The 16,970-nt window shown below is 51.0% G+C and overlaps 1 protein-coding gene across 3 annotated transcripts in view; it reads right to left on the bottom strand.

Annotated features, from left to right (window-relative positions):
• Nucleotides 1-1,613: 1,613 nt before the first annotated feature.
• The window catches only part of IGSF3 (immunoglobulin superfamily member 3), an 89,992-nt gene continuing 74,635 nt past the window's right edge, over nucleotides 1,614-16,970 (bottom strand). For all 3 annotated transcript variants that reach the window (XM_073896075.1, XM_025872566.2, XM_073896076.1), the window contains 4 exons: nucleotides 12,539-12,949; nucleotides 8,689-9,096; nucleotides 4,805-5,284; nucleotides 1,614-2,643 (listed from right to left, as the gene is read on the bottom strand). In XM_073896075.1, the coding sequence (XP_073752176.1) occupies nucleotides 2,393-2,643; nucleotides 4,805-5,284; nucleotides 8,689-9,096; nucleotides 12,539-12,949 (1,550 nt within the window). In that variant the 3' untranslated portion in view covers nucleotides 1,614-2,392. The remainder of the gene's footprint in view (nucleotides 2,644-4,804; nucleotides 5,285-8,688; nucleotides 9,097-12,538; nucleotides 12,950-16,970) is intronic.

Here is a 16,970-nt window from a genome sequence, read left to right as displayed (position 1 = left end):
GGGACCAATTATTAAAACACTGGCTTCGGTTTCTTTTCTTCCTTTCACATTTCCTGCAACTGCTTCACATATTTAATTCCGTGCATTACCTACTTTTCTACAGCTGTGAACCAGTGCAAAGTCAACTCTTCTTAGTCCTTACACGCCCAGTCCCGGCCAGCCCTCTGGCATCTTCCCCTTCTCACAGAGGAAAGTAAGTCATCTTCCCTCATTGACTCAGGCTACCAATTAGGGGCCAATTATCCCCAGAAAACCCCGGCGCGGGAAAGGAAGAAATGGGGCAAAGGACTGCCTTCTTCCCTCACGGCTGAGCAGGTGGGCTCTGTGCCTCTGAGGCGCTGACGCAGTATTCGTAATAAATGGGAATGAGCACATCAGGCAACAGAGGAATGAAGGTGGTGGTACCTGCACACGGTCTCATAGGAGAGTACTGGTGCGGGGGGGAAGAAAGGGAGGCAGCTCTCCACAAGCCTGTTGGTGGTCTTGCTACCCCTCAACTGCGCAACAGCAGAGCGTCCGCTGAGCACCCACGCCACCAGCATCCCCACGGACCCCGATACGGATCGGCACCCACCTGGCCTCCCAGGGAGTCTGTTCAGCCTCAGGACAGACAATCCTCTCTCTGGTTAGACTTAGCTCCAGAATCCCTGGTGGCTTTTTCTAAACTGGGAATTCCCTGGGGCTTCAAGATGCAAGTTCAAGAGGAAAGGAGACGGTGCTCTTGACCAGCAAAACAGAGAAAGAAACGCCAGGGCATAAGCACTCCTCCCATGGAGTGAGCGAAAGGCAACACTTGTAACCCATGACGGCGTGCCAGGGGAGCCAAGCACGTTGCCCCGTAGTGTAAAGGAACAGGGTGACACTGGCTTTGCTGGGCTTCAGTGGGCATTCGAATGAAAAGCCACCATAACAATGAACAACCAAATCGCCTAAAACCACAAACAAGATCTAAGAAAGGGAAAGGCAAAGACCCACGCAGCCATGTGATGACTTCCCGCAGAGACTAGGTCGTCTGGGTCACAAAAGGGCTGTGTCCGGACCTCTCCGGGGCAGATTTTCTCATGGCAGTAAGACCCACGCGGACAGAAATGGTGAACAAGAAAGACACCGTTCTCTTTGAGGAAAATCTACCTGGAGGGAAGAAGAAAAACCCAGTCTTCATACCTCCAGCGTGGCAGTTATACCTCCCCTGGTCTCCAAGGTCAGGCTCTGGAAACCACCCCTTCCCACCACTGACCCCTGCAGGAGCTTAGCTGTCAGCCCACCCCATGCCCTCCAGGTATGTGGTATCCTGTGGGCAGCTGCTTGGGCCCCTTGTGGTCAGCTCAGCACTGTCCCCTTTTCAGGCTCCCTGGCCACTTTCCCTTAAGAGTTTGGCAAAGCACCTTAAAATAGAAGCCCACCCACTCAAGTTATCAGTTAAGAGACGTCTGGTGCAGAACAGATCAAGCCAACAACTAGCCTTTTGTCCCTCCTTCCCTGATCACTGGCTCTGATCAATCTGAAAGTCAGTGGCTGCTAAAAGCAGCCCATTGCCCACTTTAGCTGGCAAAGTGTGTGCTGTTTGGGGCTTTTGACTTATTCTCCAACAAAGCGGGTTTTTTGTTTTTGTGGGGGTTTTTTTTGGCAAGCTTGGGATGAAGCCTATTCTTTGCCTCCCTGAAAGGCTGGTCAGGCACCATCTACTCCTAATGGGGTTATGCAGGATTTCTGTTGTACATACACAGTTCTTTGAAGCAAAATTCAATGCTTTCATCTTGACTACAAAGTGGTTCCAACCACTCCAGCAGAGGGAGAAGATAAGATACAAATTGGGCCCACACTACACATAATTTTCGAGTCTCGTTAAGAAAGTAGAAAACGTTTGGGTGTGTTCTGATCCGTGGGTAGCATTTTCAAGTATGCAAAAACAGTTAAGTCTTGGAAGAGATTCCTTTGCGCCATAAAGTTCATCCCTCCTTTTGCCATCAGTGGTACCTTAAAGAGAAATTCGTCCGTCACATTACGGAATCCAAAAAGGGTAAACCAAAGGGATTTCAAAAGAGTCCATTACAAAGAATAAGAACCCCTGTCACATCTATATGAGAATACTATATAAATCAGTGAGTAGACATGGCACCTGGAGCTACTCACTACATTACCGGAAACAGAAACAAGGAGCCTAATTCTGCAGGATAAGGACATCTGCTCCAAAACAGCTAACCAACCAGGACTGCCACTGAGAGGCAGTCTGTCTCTGTGACTGATCGGGGACTTTGAACACTTCTCAAGTCTGACGGTTTTCGGGCGAGAGCACTCCAGAGGTTGGGTGCCGTCTGCTGAGTGATCACAGAGCAAGAGGCAGGAAGGGAGAGTCTCAGCTCCTCTGTGGCTGAGGTCCGCTGGGCTCCCCTTAGTCTATGGCTCCCGGGTGGATACTGAGCACGGGGGGCTCCAGGCAAGTGGGGGAGTAGTTGAGGTGTGGCTCTTTGATCCACAACAGGGGCACCCCGTTCTTCCCGTCCGGGTTCTTGCTGGAGCTCCGGCTCTTGAAGCGCACCAACAGGATGGTGATGACGAGAATGCCGAAGATGGGGAAAGGGTAGAAGAAGACAAAGTAGAAGAGCGCATCATTGGAGCAGATGATGGACTGCAGGGTGGAACCTGGAACAGAGGCAAGACCGTGAGGGCTGGGAGCCTGGACCGCCAGCCCTCGTTCCCCAAGCCCTCGCCCAGCCCAACCCAACCCAACTCCTGCCCCCCACGCTGTCTTCCCCCGCTGCTGCTAGGGGAGGGGGGACCACCCCCCTAGCCTTGTTCACACAGCAGCGCCCCTTCCGATTCCCAGCTGAAGTTCATTCAGAGCAATGCTTCCATCTCCCACGGGGAGCCAGTACTGTGCTTGCAGAGCCATAGAACCAAATACAGTTTATTGACTGTGAACCCAACTGCATCTAGATGGTGGAGCAGCTAACTCCACCCCAGTCCGTGCTGCCTGCCCGGTGATACTTCACGTGTCCCTATGCGCTCAGCTCTGCTCCACACGTCCTTCTTTGGGAGGGGACCCGTTCTCTCCCCCCGCCAGCTTCTGAGAGCAGTTTTACCAGAAATGATGCTTACTTGCTTAACACTATCAATTGAAATGCCATTACGGACCATTTACAAATGTCCACAGTGAATTCAGTGCTAGTTATTCCTGGATATGGAAGGGAATGAAACCTGCTTCCCCCACGCCCCAGACCCAGCTGAGGTCTGCTCTGGCGTAGGAGACCTCAGCAGGAGACCTTCCATTTTCTCTGGAAAACAAGGCTGCTGGATGACCTCTATGTACTACGAAACTTAATAAATAGGGACATCCACAGTGGACAGATAAAATGTGGTCTAAACACCTTCGCTTGTACTTTTGGGTTATTCAGTAGATTGTTAGGGTGTCAGTATGATTTAGGCTTTTCTCTGGTTTCCTTTCTACTGCGTAGCTGTTGCTCAGTATTATTAAGAAAATTCAACATGCACTTACACTTATTAGATTTCCAAAGTATATGAAATTGCTGATAGTCACCCACTTTTGACCTACAAAACTTCAATTTCATATGGTTCCATCTCCTAAACAGGAGGTAGTCAAAGAAAAAAAAAAGCTGACAAAACGAGAAACCTCAAATCAATTTACCCGGTAAAATGTTTTGGCTGAAATGGAAAAGAGGTTACAGTTTCCAGCAGATTTTTTATTGCTGCATTGCAGGCCAAGTTTACGGTGACAAACGCCACCTTCAGTCTGCTCTATGCCACACTTTGATAGGAGGGCAACTTAAAAGACTGCCTTGTGAGAAAAAATCATTCAGGTCAGCAATTATTTCTTCCAGCCTCTGGCCATGGAGTCCCTTGATCTGATGAGAATTCTGAGCTCTAGACCTTTCTGGAGTAGCCGCTGATGGTGAGCAGGGCCCTGCAGTATCCTGGTCATCCCAGCCAATCATGCAGAATCCAGCTCAACCTCCAAGTCACCCTCCAAAATACACACGAGCCAGGAACTTGAGAAAAACAGAGCAGCGACGCACTCGGGCTTCATTTTTTGTCCTCCTTCTGAGTCTGAAACGCGCTAACTGGCTAAAGGGGGACTAGGCTGGATATTCTTTTTTTTTTTTTTAATTTTTTGTTATGTTAATCACCATACATTACATCATTAGTTTTTGATGTAGTGTTCCATGATTCATTGTTTGTGCATAACACCCAGTGCTCCACGCAGAACGTGCCCTCTTTAATACCCATCACCAGGCTAACCCATCCCCCCACCCCCCTCCCCTCTAGAACCCTCAGTTTGTTTCTCAGAGTCCATCGTCCCTCATGGTTCGTCTCCCCCTCTGACTTACTCCCCTTCATTCTTCCCCTCCTGCTATCTTCTTCTTTTTTTTTTTTTCTTAACATATATTGCATTATTTGTTTCAGAAGTACAGATCCGTGATTCATCAGTCTTGTACAATTCACAGCGCTCACCATAGCACATACCCTCCCCAATGTCTATCACCCTAGGCTGGATATTCTAAAGAGCGACACGGTAACATCTCACAAGATACTTGGATAATGAAATCTTACTAAAATAGAATCTGGTGGAACATCGCATTGATTAGGAAGATTACTGGATGGTATGTTCTCACTTTAACTCCTAGCCTCAACTGAGGGTCAACTAGACGAACTGGCATGGCAAAGCCGAAATGCCTATGACAGGTGGGAAAACTGCTTATTAACCCATAATCGAGCTCTGACTTTATTCTTCCAGACCGTTGGAGCCAACAGAGACATCCTTCCCCTGCAACCTGGGCAAACTCACTTGTGTCCAGAACCCGGATGCCGATGGGGGCCGACTCCTCTTCGGTCAGCCGGTACCATTCCTTCTGAGGGCTGGGCAGCCACTCCTCCACTCGGCAGGAGTAGTTCCCCGTGTCCTGGGGGCTTGCCTGCAGCACGGTGAGCCGATAAAGCAACGGGGAGAGCCTCTGGAAGCGAAGCCTGCCCTCCCAGGGGCTGCCTTCCGGGCCAAAGACGGCGTCTGGGCCCACGCTCAGCAGGGCCGTCCGCTCCGTTGGGTCCTCCCCCTCCTCCCCCTCCTCCTCGTCGTCCCCCTCCTCCTCCCGTTCGCCCAGGCCGGGGCCGTCCCTTTCCCCTCCAGCTTTAGTCCTCAGGGAGTACCAGGCCACGGCAAAGCGGGAGTCCTGACTTGACCGAGAAACAATGCTGCAGTCCAGCTGGAAAGCTGCCTTCTCGGACACTGTGGCATTGGGGACCACCGTGTCCACCTGCAGGGCAGCATCTGGGGGAGGAGAGGGGCAAGAAAGGAAGACGAAGCTGTTTTAACTTCTTTGCTCACAACAACCTGCACGCCCATCACCAAATACACTCTAGTAACACAGTAATATACAACACACACCTAGTGGAAGGAGCAAGACGGAAGGAGAGTCTCCAGAAAGGTTGCTAGGCTATAGGACACTGGGTACCCTACCAGTCACTGTGTGCAGAAGAAAATATGTTTTATTCCGACACATGTATCTGTTTATATTTGCATTGAATATCCACAGAAGAATTCACAAGAAGCTGGTAGCATGGCTGCTTATGGGAATCTGGGGAGGAAGGGACACTTACTTTCACTGTAACCTCTTGCAGGGGCTGAAGGGTCCCCCTAAAAGTTCACGTCTATCTGGGCCCTCAGAATGTGACCTTGATTGGAAATAGGGTCTTTGCAGAGGTAACGAGCTCACCCTGGGACTTAGGGTGGGCCCTAATCCAATGACTGGTGTCCTGATAAGAAGACAAGGAGACACACAGAAAGGACATAGAGGCAGGGATTGAAGCAATGCAGCCACAAGCCAAGGGGACACTTGGGGCCACGAGACGTCAGAAGAGGCAAGGAAGGATTCTTCCCTAGAAGCTTCAGGGGGAGCCTGGCTCTGCTGACAACTTGCTTCTAGACTTCTAGCCTCCAGAACTGTCAGAGGATAAACTGTTGTTGTTTTAAGCTATGAAGTTTGTACTAATTTGTTATGGCAGCCCTGGGAAATTCATTCACCCCTCAGCTTCTGAGTTTAAACTGTGCATGTGGACCGTTATCTATGCCACAGTGAACCCGAGGAGGTAAGTAATCTCCAAGGACTCAAGCCCAAGACCTGACAGGGCCCCTCGCCCTGAGCATAGAGCCCCCAGAAGGATGACACGGACAGCATCCTCCCGACGGAGACGGGAGACACAGAACAGCCAGGGAGAGGTACCCAAGCAGGTGAGTCACACATCAGACAGCACTAGGCAGCCATAATCTGTTTCTTTATTTTGCTGTGCCCCCCCCCTTTTTTTTCTGGCTCACCGGGGTAGGTACTAAACAAATAATCCATTCCCTACCTCCTAAATGGCCTGTTTGGCTCTGTTTATGAAATGCTCATATAAGATGCCAACATAATGGTAACAAAAGTAAAGATACCAAATCGGGATTCTGCTTGGACGAAGACCAAATAGGAGCATTTCCCAAGTACTATCCTGGGCTTTCAATGAATTGGCTTAATGTTGCTCACAGGTGAACACAAAGCTGGGGGTTCTCCCACCTTTGTGGGGCTCTGCCAAGCCCCTCCACACCCCCCATGGCCCATCTAGAATCTCGGTTTGCATCACTGGCACAGAAAGCCTCAGGAACCGGCTACAGGTGGTGGGAACAGCGCCTCAGTCCAGCTCCCACGGGGGAGAACACGCTGGAGGGCAAGGTGGCAGGGCGCAGAATATCCATTCACCGGCAACTCACGCTCCTTGGCTCATCAGCTGATCCTTCCAGAGAGTATGGCTAACTGTAACCCCAAAGCCATCAGAGAGAAATACTGCAGATCAAGGAGCAGTCTAGGGCACCTCTGCTCTGCAGAGTCTACCACACTGGTATCCTAAAGCTCCTGGTGGCTGGCCAACAAGATGCAATACACCCAAAACGGCAAGACGATCAGAGACCACTGGACATTTAGTTCCTTGGCTTCTTCCCCATCTACTCTCCCTTTGTTTTCTTCTTGTCTGAATACTTACAATCTAAAGATTTATTTATTTATTTGAGAGAGAGAGAGAGAGAGAGAGCACAAGCAGGAGGAGCAGAGGGAGAGAGAGAATCTCCAGCAGACTCTGCGCTGAGCGTGGAGCCCGATGCAGGGCTTGATCTCACAACCCTGAGCTGAAACCAAGAGTCGGTGCTTAACTGATGGCACCACCCAGGCGCCCCTGGATGCTTGCTATTTAAGCATTTGAGTTTTAATTTAGATTTCCTGGCTCCTTCCAGTGCCTCACCTGCAGTAATGATTCAATGCAAGTTTTTTGAATGAAACTAATGTCCACCTGTCCACACCCCACCCCCTTTAACATATCTCTATACTGATTTGGTTGCCCATGTCTGTTCCCTTCTAGAATAGGCCAAACCACCTCCCTGTGCAGACTTTTGCGCTCTTTCCTGTTTCAGGTATAAGCCCCAAGAAAGTCCGCTTCTGCCTCCTCTCTGTATGTTAGGCAGGAATGCCGCCGGTGCTCCCTAAATGTCTGCCCCCCACCCCGCCCCAGTCTCCCTGCAGCCCTAGTGTGGGGACGCGCACATCGGTGGGTGTTGGGGGAGAAGAGTGCTCAGCTGCCACCTCTCTACAATTTCACGTTTGGGAGAAGACACGCAGCAGTTTCTAGGCACAGTAAAAAGAAGAAAAAAAAAAAAAAAAAAAAGCTCATGGGAACTATGAGTAACTCAAAGCAGAGGTGATTTCCTGTCCAGTGTAGGCAAGACACGGAGCAGTGAGATAATGCCCCTTTCCCGGAACAAAGGGCACATTCACTCCTGAAGTGTGTTCTGTGACACATGGGGCGGGCATAGCTGCGAGGCTCCACCCACGAAAAGAGCCGCTCTCGTGAGACGTGCAAACGTGACGGATGCTTCCAAGAGACCACAGATCGGAATGCGGGGATGCGCGGGAAACGGACAAGACAGAGCGCTCACACCGACGCAGGCCACCAGTTCCTTTCTGCTCCATGTCCTCTGGGGGACCACTGACTTTTTGCTGGGACTCGGATGGATGTGATGGCGGATGGATGAGGATGTGAAGTTGCAGGGGACCCAGGAATCGGCCTACCTCTGCTTTCGTTACGGGTTGAAATGGGTAATCATAATTATACCACGTAATCATGTGCATTTAGCAACTTTAGAAATGACAACAAAGACAAGAAAGGCCACACGGAGCAGTCACTGGTACCAACAAAATTATTAGGAAATGAGATTGAATTTCATCTTTTCCTACTTAAAGCATGCTATTTCTATTTAAAGCATGTGAATCAATTCTTTTCCACTGAAAATCTATAGGCTTAATTTTTTTTAAACCACATGGCTACTGTTTCAAGATTTTTGCATATCCAACCACCTTCTCAGTCGGAATGTACTCTTAAAAAGAAACTACTCTATGTTCTGCAACAATTAATCGAAAAATGCTATTCTGGTTAAGAAATAGAATCACTTTAGGCCAAAGCCAGATGTGCCATTTTCCATTCACTAGGGGAAAAAAAATGTGAGACAATCCTGAATGTAAATGCAAAATGTAAACGCTCATAAATTTAACTGCAAACAACGGATTAATACACTCATTTTGTGCAGTGCACAAAGTATGACACTTGGAGGGGAAACACCCAGAGCAGTGAGGGCCTGGGGACATTAACCCTCACCTGGCCGCATGATGGTCACAGCCATCTGCCCGGCAGTGTCCTCTGCCCGCTTATACCACACGCCGCTGGGGCTGGGCAGCCACTCCTCCACGCGGCAGCTGTAGGTCCCGCTGTCCTGCACTGCCACGTTCTGGATGAAGAGCCGGTACACGCCCGGGGAAGGGCTCTCCAAATGCAGCCGCCCCTTCAGGTTGTTTTTGGCCGCCTGTTCCCCGTAGTGGAAGGTAGCCTCGCGGCTCAGGCGGGCCACGGTCTCCCGCTCCGGGTGGTTGGGCTTCCACACAAACCACTCCACCACAAGCTGGGAGGCCGCGCTGGTGCGGTTCAGCACCACACACTCCAGCTGCACCTGCTGTGTCTCCAGGACCGACAGATTCCCCTGCGCTTGGCTGAGCCTCAGGCGGCTATCTAGAAAGGCGAGAAAAGACATATTAGGCCTCACAGAATGACAGGCCACCTGCATGCACCCTTTCCACGCACATTCTGAGTCCCCTGATCACGCGTCTGAGTGCATGGATTGCAAGCAGTTCATGGTAACAGCTGTCCCCCCATTTCTATCTCATCGGTTCAGATGCATAGGAGGGGACAAGCATGGGGTATAGATGACTCCACATCCAAATGAGAGCAGCCCATGAGCCTATGGTTGACCAGAAGGCCTGGCTGGGAAGGGCCAGGCAGAAAAGGACAAGGTGAGACCCCCTTTCGAACCAAGAGCAAATTTTGAAAACTGACCACATGATGACTAGAATATGTTGGACTGTCCACCACAAAAAGAACTGCAGATGAGACAGTTAAATATGTTCCCAAGTTGGCCTTACGAATTGCAATTCTTACTTTCTCGGGTTCCCTCTCAAAGTGGGAACAGAACAGATCTCACCCTAGTAAAGAGAAGCCTGGTATTAATAGAACCGGTGACTTGAAAACTCAGCCAACCAGATTCTCCTCCAGAGAAAAAAGTGTCCCTAATGATGGTATGCCCTGACGACATGCGTGTAATTTCATAAAAGGTTCTGATGAGCTTATCTGGACCAGGGGGGTAAAAAACCTACAAAACTGTAAAAGCACAGAAGCACCTAGTGAAGGACACTTCCTGAGTGATACCCGAGGAAGGGGGAGGGCCATGCACAGAGCACTTTTTACATTTTTACACTTCAAAACTGTTGGAATATTTTACCATGCAATGCAGTAACTTCTGTAATTAAAAGGTCAAAAAATTAAAATAACAGAAAAAAACGGGTGCCTGGGTGGCTCATTTGGTAAAGTGGCCAACTCTTGGTTTTGGCTCGGGTCATGAGACCGAGCCCCGAGTTGGGCTCCACATTCAGCACAGTCTGCTTGAGATTCTCTCTCTCCCTCTGGCCCTCCCCTTGCTTACCCTCTCTCTCTAATAAATAAAATCTTTAAAAAAATTTTTAAGTAACCAGTCTCCCGAAAACATACATATACATATATGTGCATGTGCATGTGCATGTATGAAGATATTAACTCTGGTTGTCTTTGGGTTGAAAGAGTATTTTCTTCTCTTTTTGTGTATTTTCTAAAAGCTCTATAAGCATATTCTTTCTCATCAGGAAAAGAAAGAGAGGGGTGGTGTGTAGAGAAAAAGAACTGGAAGCAGGGGGAGGAAAAAAAACGAAACAAAAAAAAAATCACTGAAAAGGAGGGATGTGTTGTTTTAATCAGTGTCCTGTGAGTTTGCTGTTTATAGTGTTAGTATTCCCACAAACAGAGATCTCACTAAATGTGTTTTGACAAACATCCGTGCAGCCCTGTGCGTTGGCCCACTTAGCTCGCTTTAAGTCTGTAGTCTCAGATGGGGAAATTCCCTTGATAAATTTAGGATCCACTGAGAATCTCTTAGTTTCTGCACAAATGAGCAAAGGCAAAGGATGAATGGTGACTAAGGGGAACTCGAGGTGGGTGGGGGATCATGTCCGCCCAGCAGAGAAAGTGACCAAAACTGAAAACATATAGGAAGAACAGAAACTTAAAAGAACATCTGTGGGCGAAATGACAACTGTCAGTTTTCAAAAGCCCCAAGGACTGGCCTGAGGTCTCTGGAAAAACCAAGAGGGATAATGCAGATGAGAGCTTCCTTGGCAATGCACCCACAGAACGGTTCACGTGTCACCGCGAGGTGCTCCGAAGCCTGCACTGGTGCAGTCTTAGCAATACAACGTCCCAAGGGGAAAGAGGGGGAACGGCCCCACTGCATTCACGTCCTGGCCTCTGCATCTGGTTCCATGTGCTGTGTGAACAAATGTCTACCAAGGCCTCCTGGGAGACAAGCCATGGGAACAGAACAGTGAACAATATACACACGCGCGCGCGCGCAAGCACGCATACGCACATTTACTTCTATATGTAATATATAATATCTGATAATAAATGCATTTCCTTAAATGTAAATATGAATAAGCAGTTCATAATTACTCACATGTGAATAGGTAAATAAACAGAATGCCAGGTGGTGATGTATGCCATGCAGGGGATAGGGAGAGGGGTACAGGGTGACTGGGATGCGATTTTAGTTAAAATGAGCTAGGAACACCTCTTTGAGAAAGAAGGAGATCAATGAATATCTATCGTCAACATGTTCCAGGCTAAGAGAACAGTAAATGCAAAGGCCCTGGGGTGTTCGAGGGAAGCAGCCATTCGTTCCATATTCAGTCGGTATTTATTAAGGGTGCCAGACTAGTGGCTGAAAACACAAAGACACAGCTGTGTCCTCAAAGTACTTAAAGTAGAGTGGAAAAGAAATGCAAACAAATAATTATTACACGAGGTGTTTTATAAGGAAAAGGGAACCTCTGGTGATACGGGAGAAAGCAGGGAAGGCTTCCTGGAGGTGGTGCTGAGGGAAGTCTTGAGGATGGAGTGAAGACAGGGGAGAAGCAGCAGGAGAGGGGCGTTCCAGGCAGAGAGGACAAGATAAATGAAGGCGTGGAGCCGGGACCTGGGGCACAACGGGGCACCCCAGCCCATCAGGAAGGACAGGGTAGCAACAGATCGTGGCCATGCAGGAATGAGGGATGGAGAGGGAGCTAAAGGCCACATCGTGTGGGGAGCTCAAAGAACTAGAGCTCTTTAACAAGGAGAAGGGGAGACTGACAGGGGCCCCCTTCATGCATGAAAAGATGTGACCCAAACTTATTCTGGGTTGTTCCAGGGGCAGAGCTAAAACCTGGAAGGGAATTACGTGGAGGAGGGTTTTTCAACAAGTAGGGCTGCCCTGCGGTGGATGGAAGGGAGTCCTGCGGAGGTAGGAAGCGCTCCCTCTCTGGAAGCGTGCTTACAGAGGTCAGGTGCCACCCCTGGTCTGTCGGGAAGCAGAATGAGGCCTGCACCCACAGGCTCTGAGACAGGACCGAGGGGTGGTCCGCTCTGCAGATGGGAAGGGCTCTCGCCCCGGGCGCTGAAATGGATGGTAAGGAAGAAAGGGGAGCAGACGAGGGGGACCAGAAAACGCCTTCCAGGCGAGAATGCTGGGTGTGGAGCTGGCGCCGGCCCGAGATCCAGGGTGCAACCTGCAAACCCAGGAGGAGATGCAGGAGCCCTCAGGGACCCTGCCTTGAGGCCTCTTGCTCAGCACAGCCGCCCCTTGGGGCACTACCTGGTGAGGAAGATGCTGTCCCTAACAGCAGAGTGGAGGGTTCTTTCCTGAGTTGGCCCTACAGCACCAGGACGCGCCCGAGGCAAAGCCAGCAGTCCGCACGGCACTAGGGTGAGGGTCTGCATGCCTGCACCCACCCCCAGCATGGGCCCTGCAGAGCCCTGCCGCCCCACGCCCCCAGGCAGTCTGTCTGCACTAAAGCCACTAGCCCAGGACGGCCGCGCCCTGGGTCCTTACCTGGCTGCTTCACGGTGACCTCCGTGCGCCCTGAAACCTCCTCGGCCAGCTTGTACCAGGCGTAGTTGGGGCTCAGCAACCACTCCTCCACGTGGCAGTAGTAGCTGCCACTGTCGCTGACCTCGGCTCTCTGCACCGTGAGGCTGAACAAGCCCCCGGACACGTGCCTCTCGAACTGGAGCCTGGCTCGCAGGCCCTCCTCCTCGGCGTAGGTGCCGTACTCAAAGGCCGAGCTGTGGGTGGTCTTCAGGATGAGCTTGCCGTCGGCATCCGAGGGCTTGTGGACGTACCACAGCACGGCAAAGTGCGAGTTCTGGCTAGTCTGAGACTTGACGGAGCAGCTCAGCTGGATGGGCCTGTTTTCCACTAGGGTGAGGGTCCTCTTGGACTTGCTCACCTGCAACTTGGTCACTGCAGAGGAAGGGGGTGGGGCAGTTCAGCAGCGGCGCCCCACACAGCTCCCCGGGGGACTGAAGGCGACCGGGCTTCGCATGAGGGAGGCAGCACGGAGCTGGCTTCACCCCAACATCCCTCCACCTGCCTCCTCCCTGCCTCCCCTCCTATCACGCAGCCTCCAGGGGACTCCGCGAAAACTCAGATCTGCCCAATCACTTCCCTGCTTAGAAAGTTTAATGGCTCCCAACTGCTTATAGCTTATAAGGAAAAAAATAATTCCTTTTCACAGTACAAAGTCCCCCCAGGATCTGGCTCTCGCCCAACTGTCCTGGCTCATCTCCACGACTCACCCCTCCAGCTCCCCCCTCATCTCGCCCCCAGTCCCCCTGCACCTCCGCCCTGAGCTCTGGTCTCTGCTCAGCTGACCTCTCTGCCTGTCTCCTTCCACCACCTCCCCTCTGGCCCTTCTGTGCACTCGTCTTTCCACCCCCCCTTCTTCCTTCCCACCCTGGGCTGGCAGCCCCTCTCAGCGCTGGCATCAGCACCCTCTACATATCTTCCGACTCTTTTTCCTTAGTCTCTCTTCCACCCTAGTCTGTGGGCGCCCTGAGGGCAGAGATCAACCTTTTCTCTGGAAGTCTGCAAATATTTCGAGTGTGCCCCTCCCGATGCTAAGGGCCAGGGATACCCCGAAGATCACCACCATCGTGCCTAGTGGACGTTCTCATCGCAGCACCCCCCAGAGCCTGGCACAGTGCCTGGGCTTCAGAAAGTACTCGAATGTCTGCTGGGATACGTGGGGGAGAGCGTGCCAGAGAAATATGGTAGCAGGTATTGAAAGGATTGCTAGGGGTGATCTTCCTCGGGGCAGAGAGAGGGAGGAGGCTGAGAAGAAAGTCGTGAGCAATGGGACAGAACAGAGCTAACTCCAGTGTCCTTCCCCTTGCCGCCCTGCTCCAAAGCCAGAGGGAGGGCAGACTCCAGAGTGCCACCCTACCTGCTAATTAGTGACTGGGCTCACCTTTAAGGTGGCAAGAAGCCAAGGTCTAAGGAAATATATCTTATGAAGGTAACGTGGGATCGTACCCACTCCATCCGTCTTATACCTGGCTCTGCTTCTTCCCTACCCACTATTGTCCCCCTACTGAAAAAGTTTTTTAAAAAAGGAAAAAGACGCAGCTCCAAGTTCCTCCTAGGGAGCTAACAGTGAAAGCAGCTTTTCACACCACAACTGAAATTTCTGAAAGCCCCAGACAGTCATTTGGGACACCTTGGTCACACACAGATAAACATTCTGGATGGCAGAGAGGATTCAGCAAGCCAAGGGACGGGGGGATCTGATACCCAATGCCATTACTGCAAAAGCAACTCTAAGAACAAGTAACTCAGTGGTGAATCAGGAGACACTCCTCACAAATGACTGAATTCACATTCCCACAGACCTTCCCAAGCCATCAAGAACACACCAATATGAGGGGCGCCTGGGTGGCTCAGTGGGTCGAGTGTCTGACTCTGGATTTTGGCTCAGGTCATGATCTCAGGGTCACGAGATCAAGCCCAGCGAAGGGCTCCTTGCTGGGCTTGGAGTCTGCTTAAGATTCTCTCTCTTCCTCTTCCTCTGCCCCTCTTTCCCCCACCCCCTCTTCCCCTCTCTGTAAAAAAAAAAAAAAAAAAAAAAAAAAAGAACACACCAACATGAGAGAGAAATCCTACGTCCCACACCCCACCCTTCTTTTCATCTTTCTTGTGAACAAGCCCAGTCCCCTGCCTTCTCCCTTCTTCAAACACACAAAGTCCTCCAGGGCACACAGGAATCCAGGGCAGGGTTTACCAGTAAGCTTCCCAGCTCCACAAACTAGATGCACTTAGCTTGCCAGTCGATTTTTCAGATCTGATTCCTACAATACTTGAAACAACGAGCTCCCTTTTCATTCCCTTCCAACCCAATTCACCACATGCAAATGATATCTATATCAGCACAAATGATACCACCTGAATTATCTGGTTCTTGTCCAAAAAACTGGGTTGTTCAGTGTGGAGTAGAAAGAGCTTTAAAATGTATTATTAATTGGGGCCGGATTATTTTTGCAACTGTTACTAAGGAAACCTCAATTGCTATAGTAACTGCATATGTTAAACTGAAATCCTATGACTAAGCCTCAATTCAGTCACGTGGTCTAAGAACAAGAATCCAAGGAAGAAAGATGTTTTAAAGCATTTCCATTTTTTCTTTCCTTCCCATGTCAAAATATTGTGAAGTGTTGAAAAGCTTGAAAGAGAGGCAGTTTTGAAATTTGGTGCCTGCCCGACAGGTGGGCAAGGGGTCAGCTCCTATTCTGCGCTCGGAATTTCCTCCCCCATCTCAAGGGCAGGGAGGGCCTTGCCTGAAGCCCAGAAGAGCCGGCAGCCCCCATGCCTAATTAGGAAGATCTCATGAGTCCTGACCAGTACTGCCCTGGGCGTTGTGAAGCCTGCTTGCACCATCCTCCTCCGTGGAGGCGGAGGTGGGGGGGGCGGGCAACGACGCCGACAAACGGGACACAGCCCACTTTAGGACTGGAGGAATTTTCATCTACATGATGACAACACCTCATAAAAGTGTTGTGTCGGCTAAACGCAACAGTCTATAGAAAGAGTTTAGTACAGAGCCTGGTATAACATAAACGTGTAATACGTTTTTACTATTTCCATTTCATTTTGGTCTCTGGGTTCGGTGCCACATGCAAAGCACACCATGAGACCCAGAACTGTCAAACTAAGTGACCAACTTGCTACTAAACGTGCAGCCCCTGGCCCAGGCCTGGCGTCACCTGGGAACCTGTTAAAAAGGCAGACTCCCGGACCCACCCCCCACCGACTCAGAATCTGCCTCTAACAACAAGATCCCTGGGTGATTCCTGAGCACCTTAGAGCCTGAGAATCCCCGGACGGGGCCCCTGTGAAGGAATGGTTTTAGGGAGGGCAACCGCACACAGGTCATAGGAAAGCCAGGGGCAGAGGCTGGTTTAATGCCCAACAGTGAGTCAGCGGGAGGAAGGGGCAGGAAGAGAGGCTGCGGGGCAAGGCCCCACCTGCTAGCACAGGCTCAGGCTCAGGCTCACGCTCGTGCTGCCTCCAGGGGGCGCCTCAGGCTCCTGGAGCCAGGTTGTGCCCCGTTTGAGGGACAGGCCCTTTCTGCATCTGGAGAGTTCCCTTCCTAGGCCTCTTATTGGGTGGGATCATGGGTTTGGCATTCTGGGAGAGGCTGCTGTGTTACAGCAAAGACAGCGTATAGCAGGTGGTGAGAGGCATCTGGAGGGACTCAGCAGCAGGGGGGAGCCGTGGCTTCACTGGCCAACTTCACCCCCCATCCTGCGGACCCTGCTTTGTGTGCACCACCCCCCCCAGAACTCCTTTCTTCCATCAGTAACGGATTCTCTTACACCCTGCGAGAGCTCTTGCAGGCTGCCTCACATTGAGGTTCATTTTTTAAAGGCCTTTTCTTTCCTACGAAATTATAAGCATCTGAAGGGCAGAGACTGTGACCCAACCAATTGCTAAACAAATTAAGAAATGGATGATTGAATAAAGAGGCGATTGATCTTTTGGAGGTATGGGAAGATAAAGGAGAGGCATTTAATCCTGACCGCGACGGGAGGGACTGCACATTTCACAAAGTGTGTGACGTCAGAGCTCAGCCCTTGAAAAACAAGTGAGTAGGTGTTGCCCAGGCACAGGAGGGGAGCGAGAGGACACCCATGAGAGAGGGGACAGGGGAGCAAAGGTGGGAACTGCTCTGTGCACCACATTCGGGGAGAGCAAATGGTCAGTCCTGCAGATGAAGTCAGAAAGGTACGCCTCCGCCGGGCTGCAAGGGGCCTGGAGCGCGTACCAGCCGCTGACCATCCGCGGTTCTCAGAGCGCCATGTGGGGCATCAGCATCCCCTGGGGACTGGCTGAGACCACTAAGTCACAAAGCTGCGGCGGGGGGGGCAGCGAGGGGCAGTTTCCCTAGCCCTCCAGCGAAGTCAGAGGCACACAGAGTTTGAGAAGCCAC

Source organism: Callorhinus ursinus, unplaced genomic scaffold (assembly GCF_003265705.2).
Source record: "Callorhinus ursinus isolate GAN/ISIS: 27379988/994484 unplaced genomic scaffold, GSC_fseal_2.0 scaffold9, whole genome shotgun sequence".
Lineage (NCBI taxonomy): Eukaryota > Metazoa > Chordata > Mammalia > Carnivora > Otariidae > Callorhinus > Callorhinus ursinus.
This window is presented reverse-complemented; position numbering and strand designations above follow the sequence as displayed.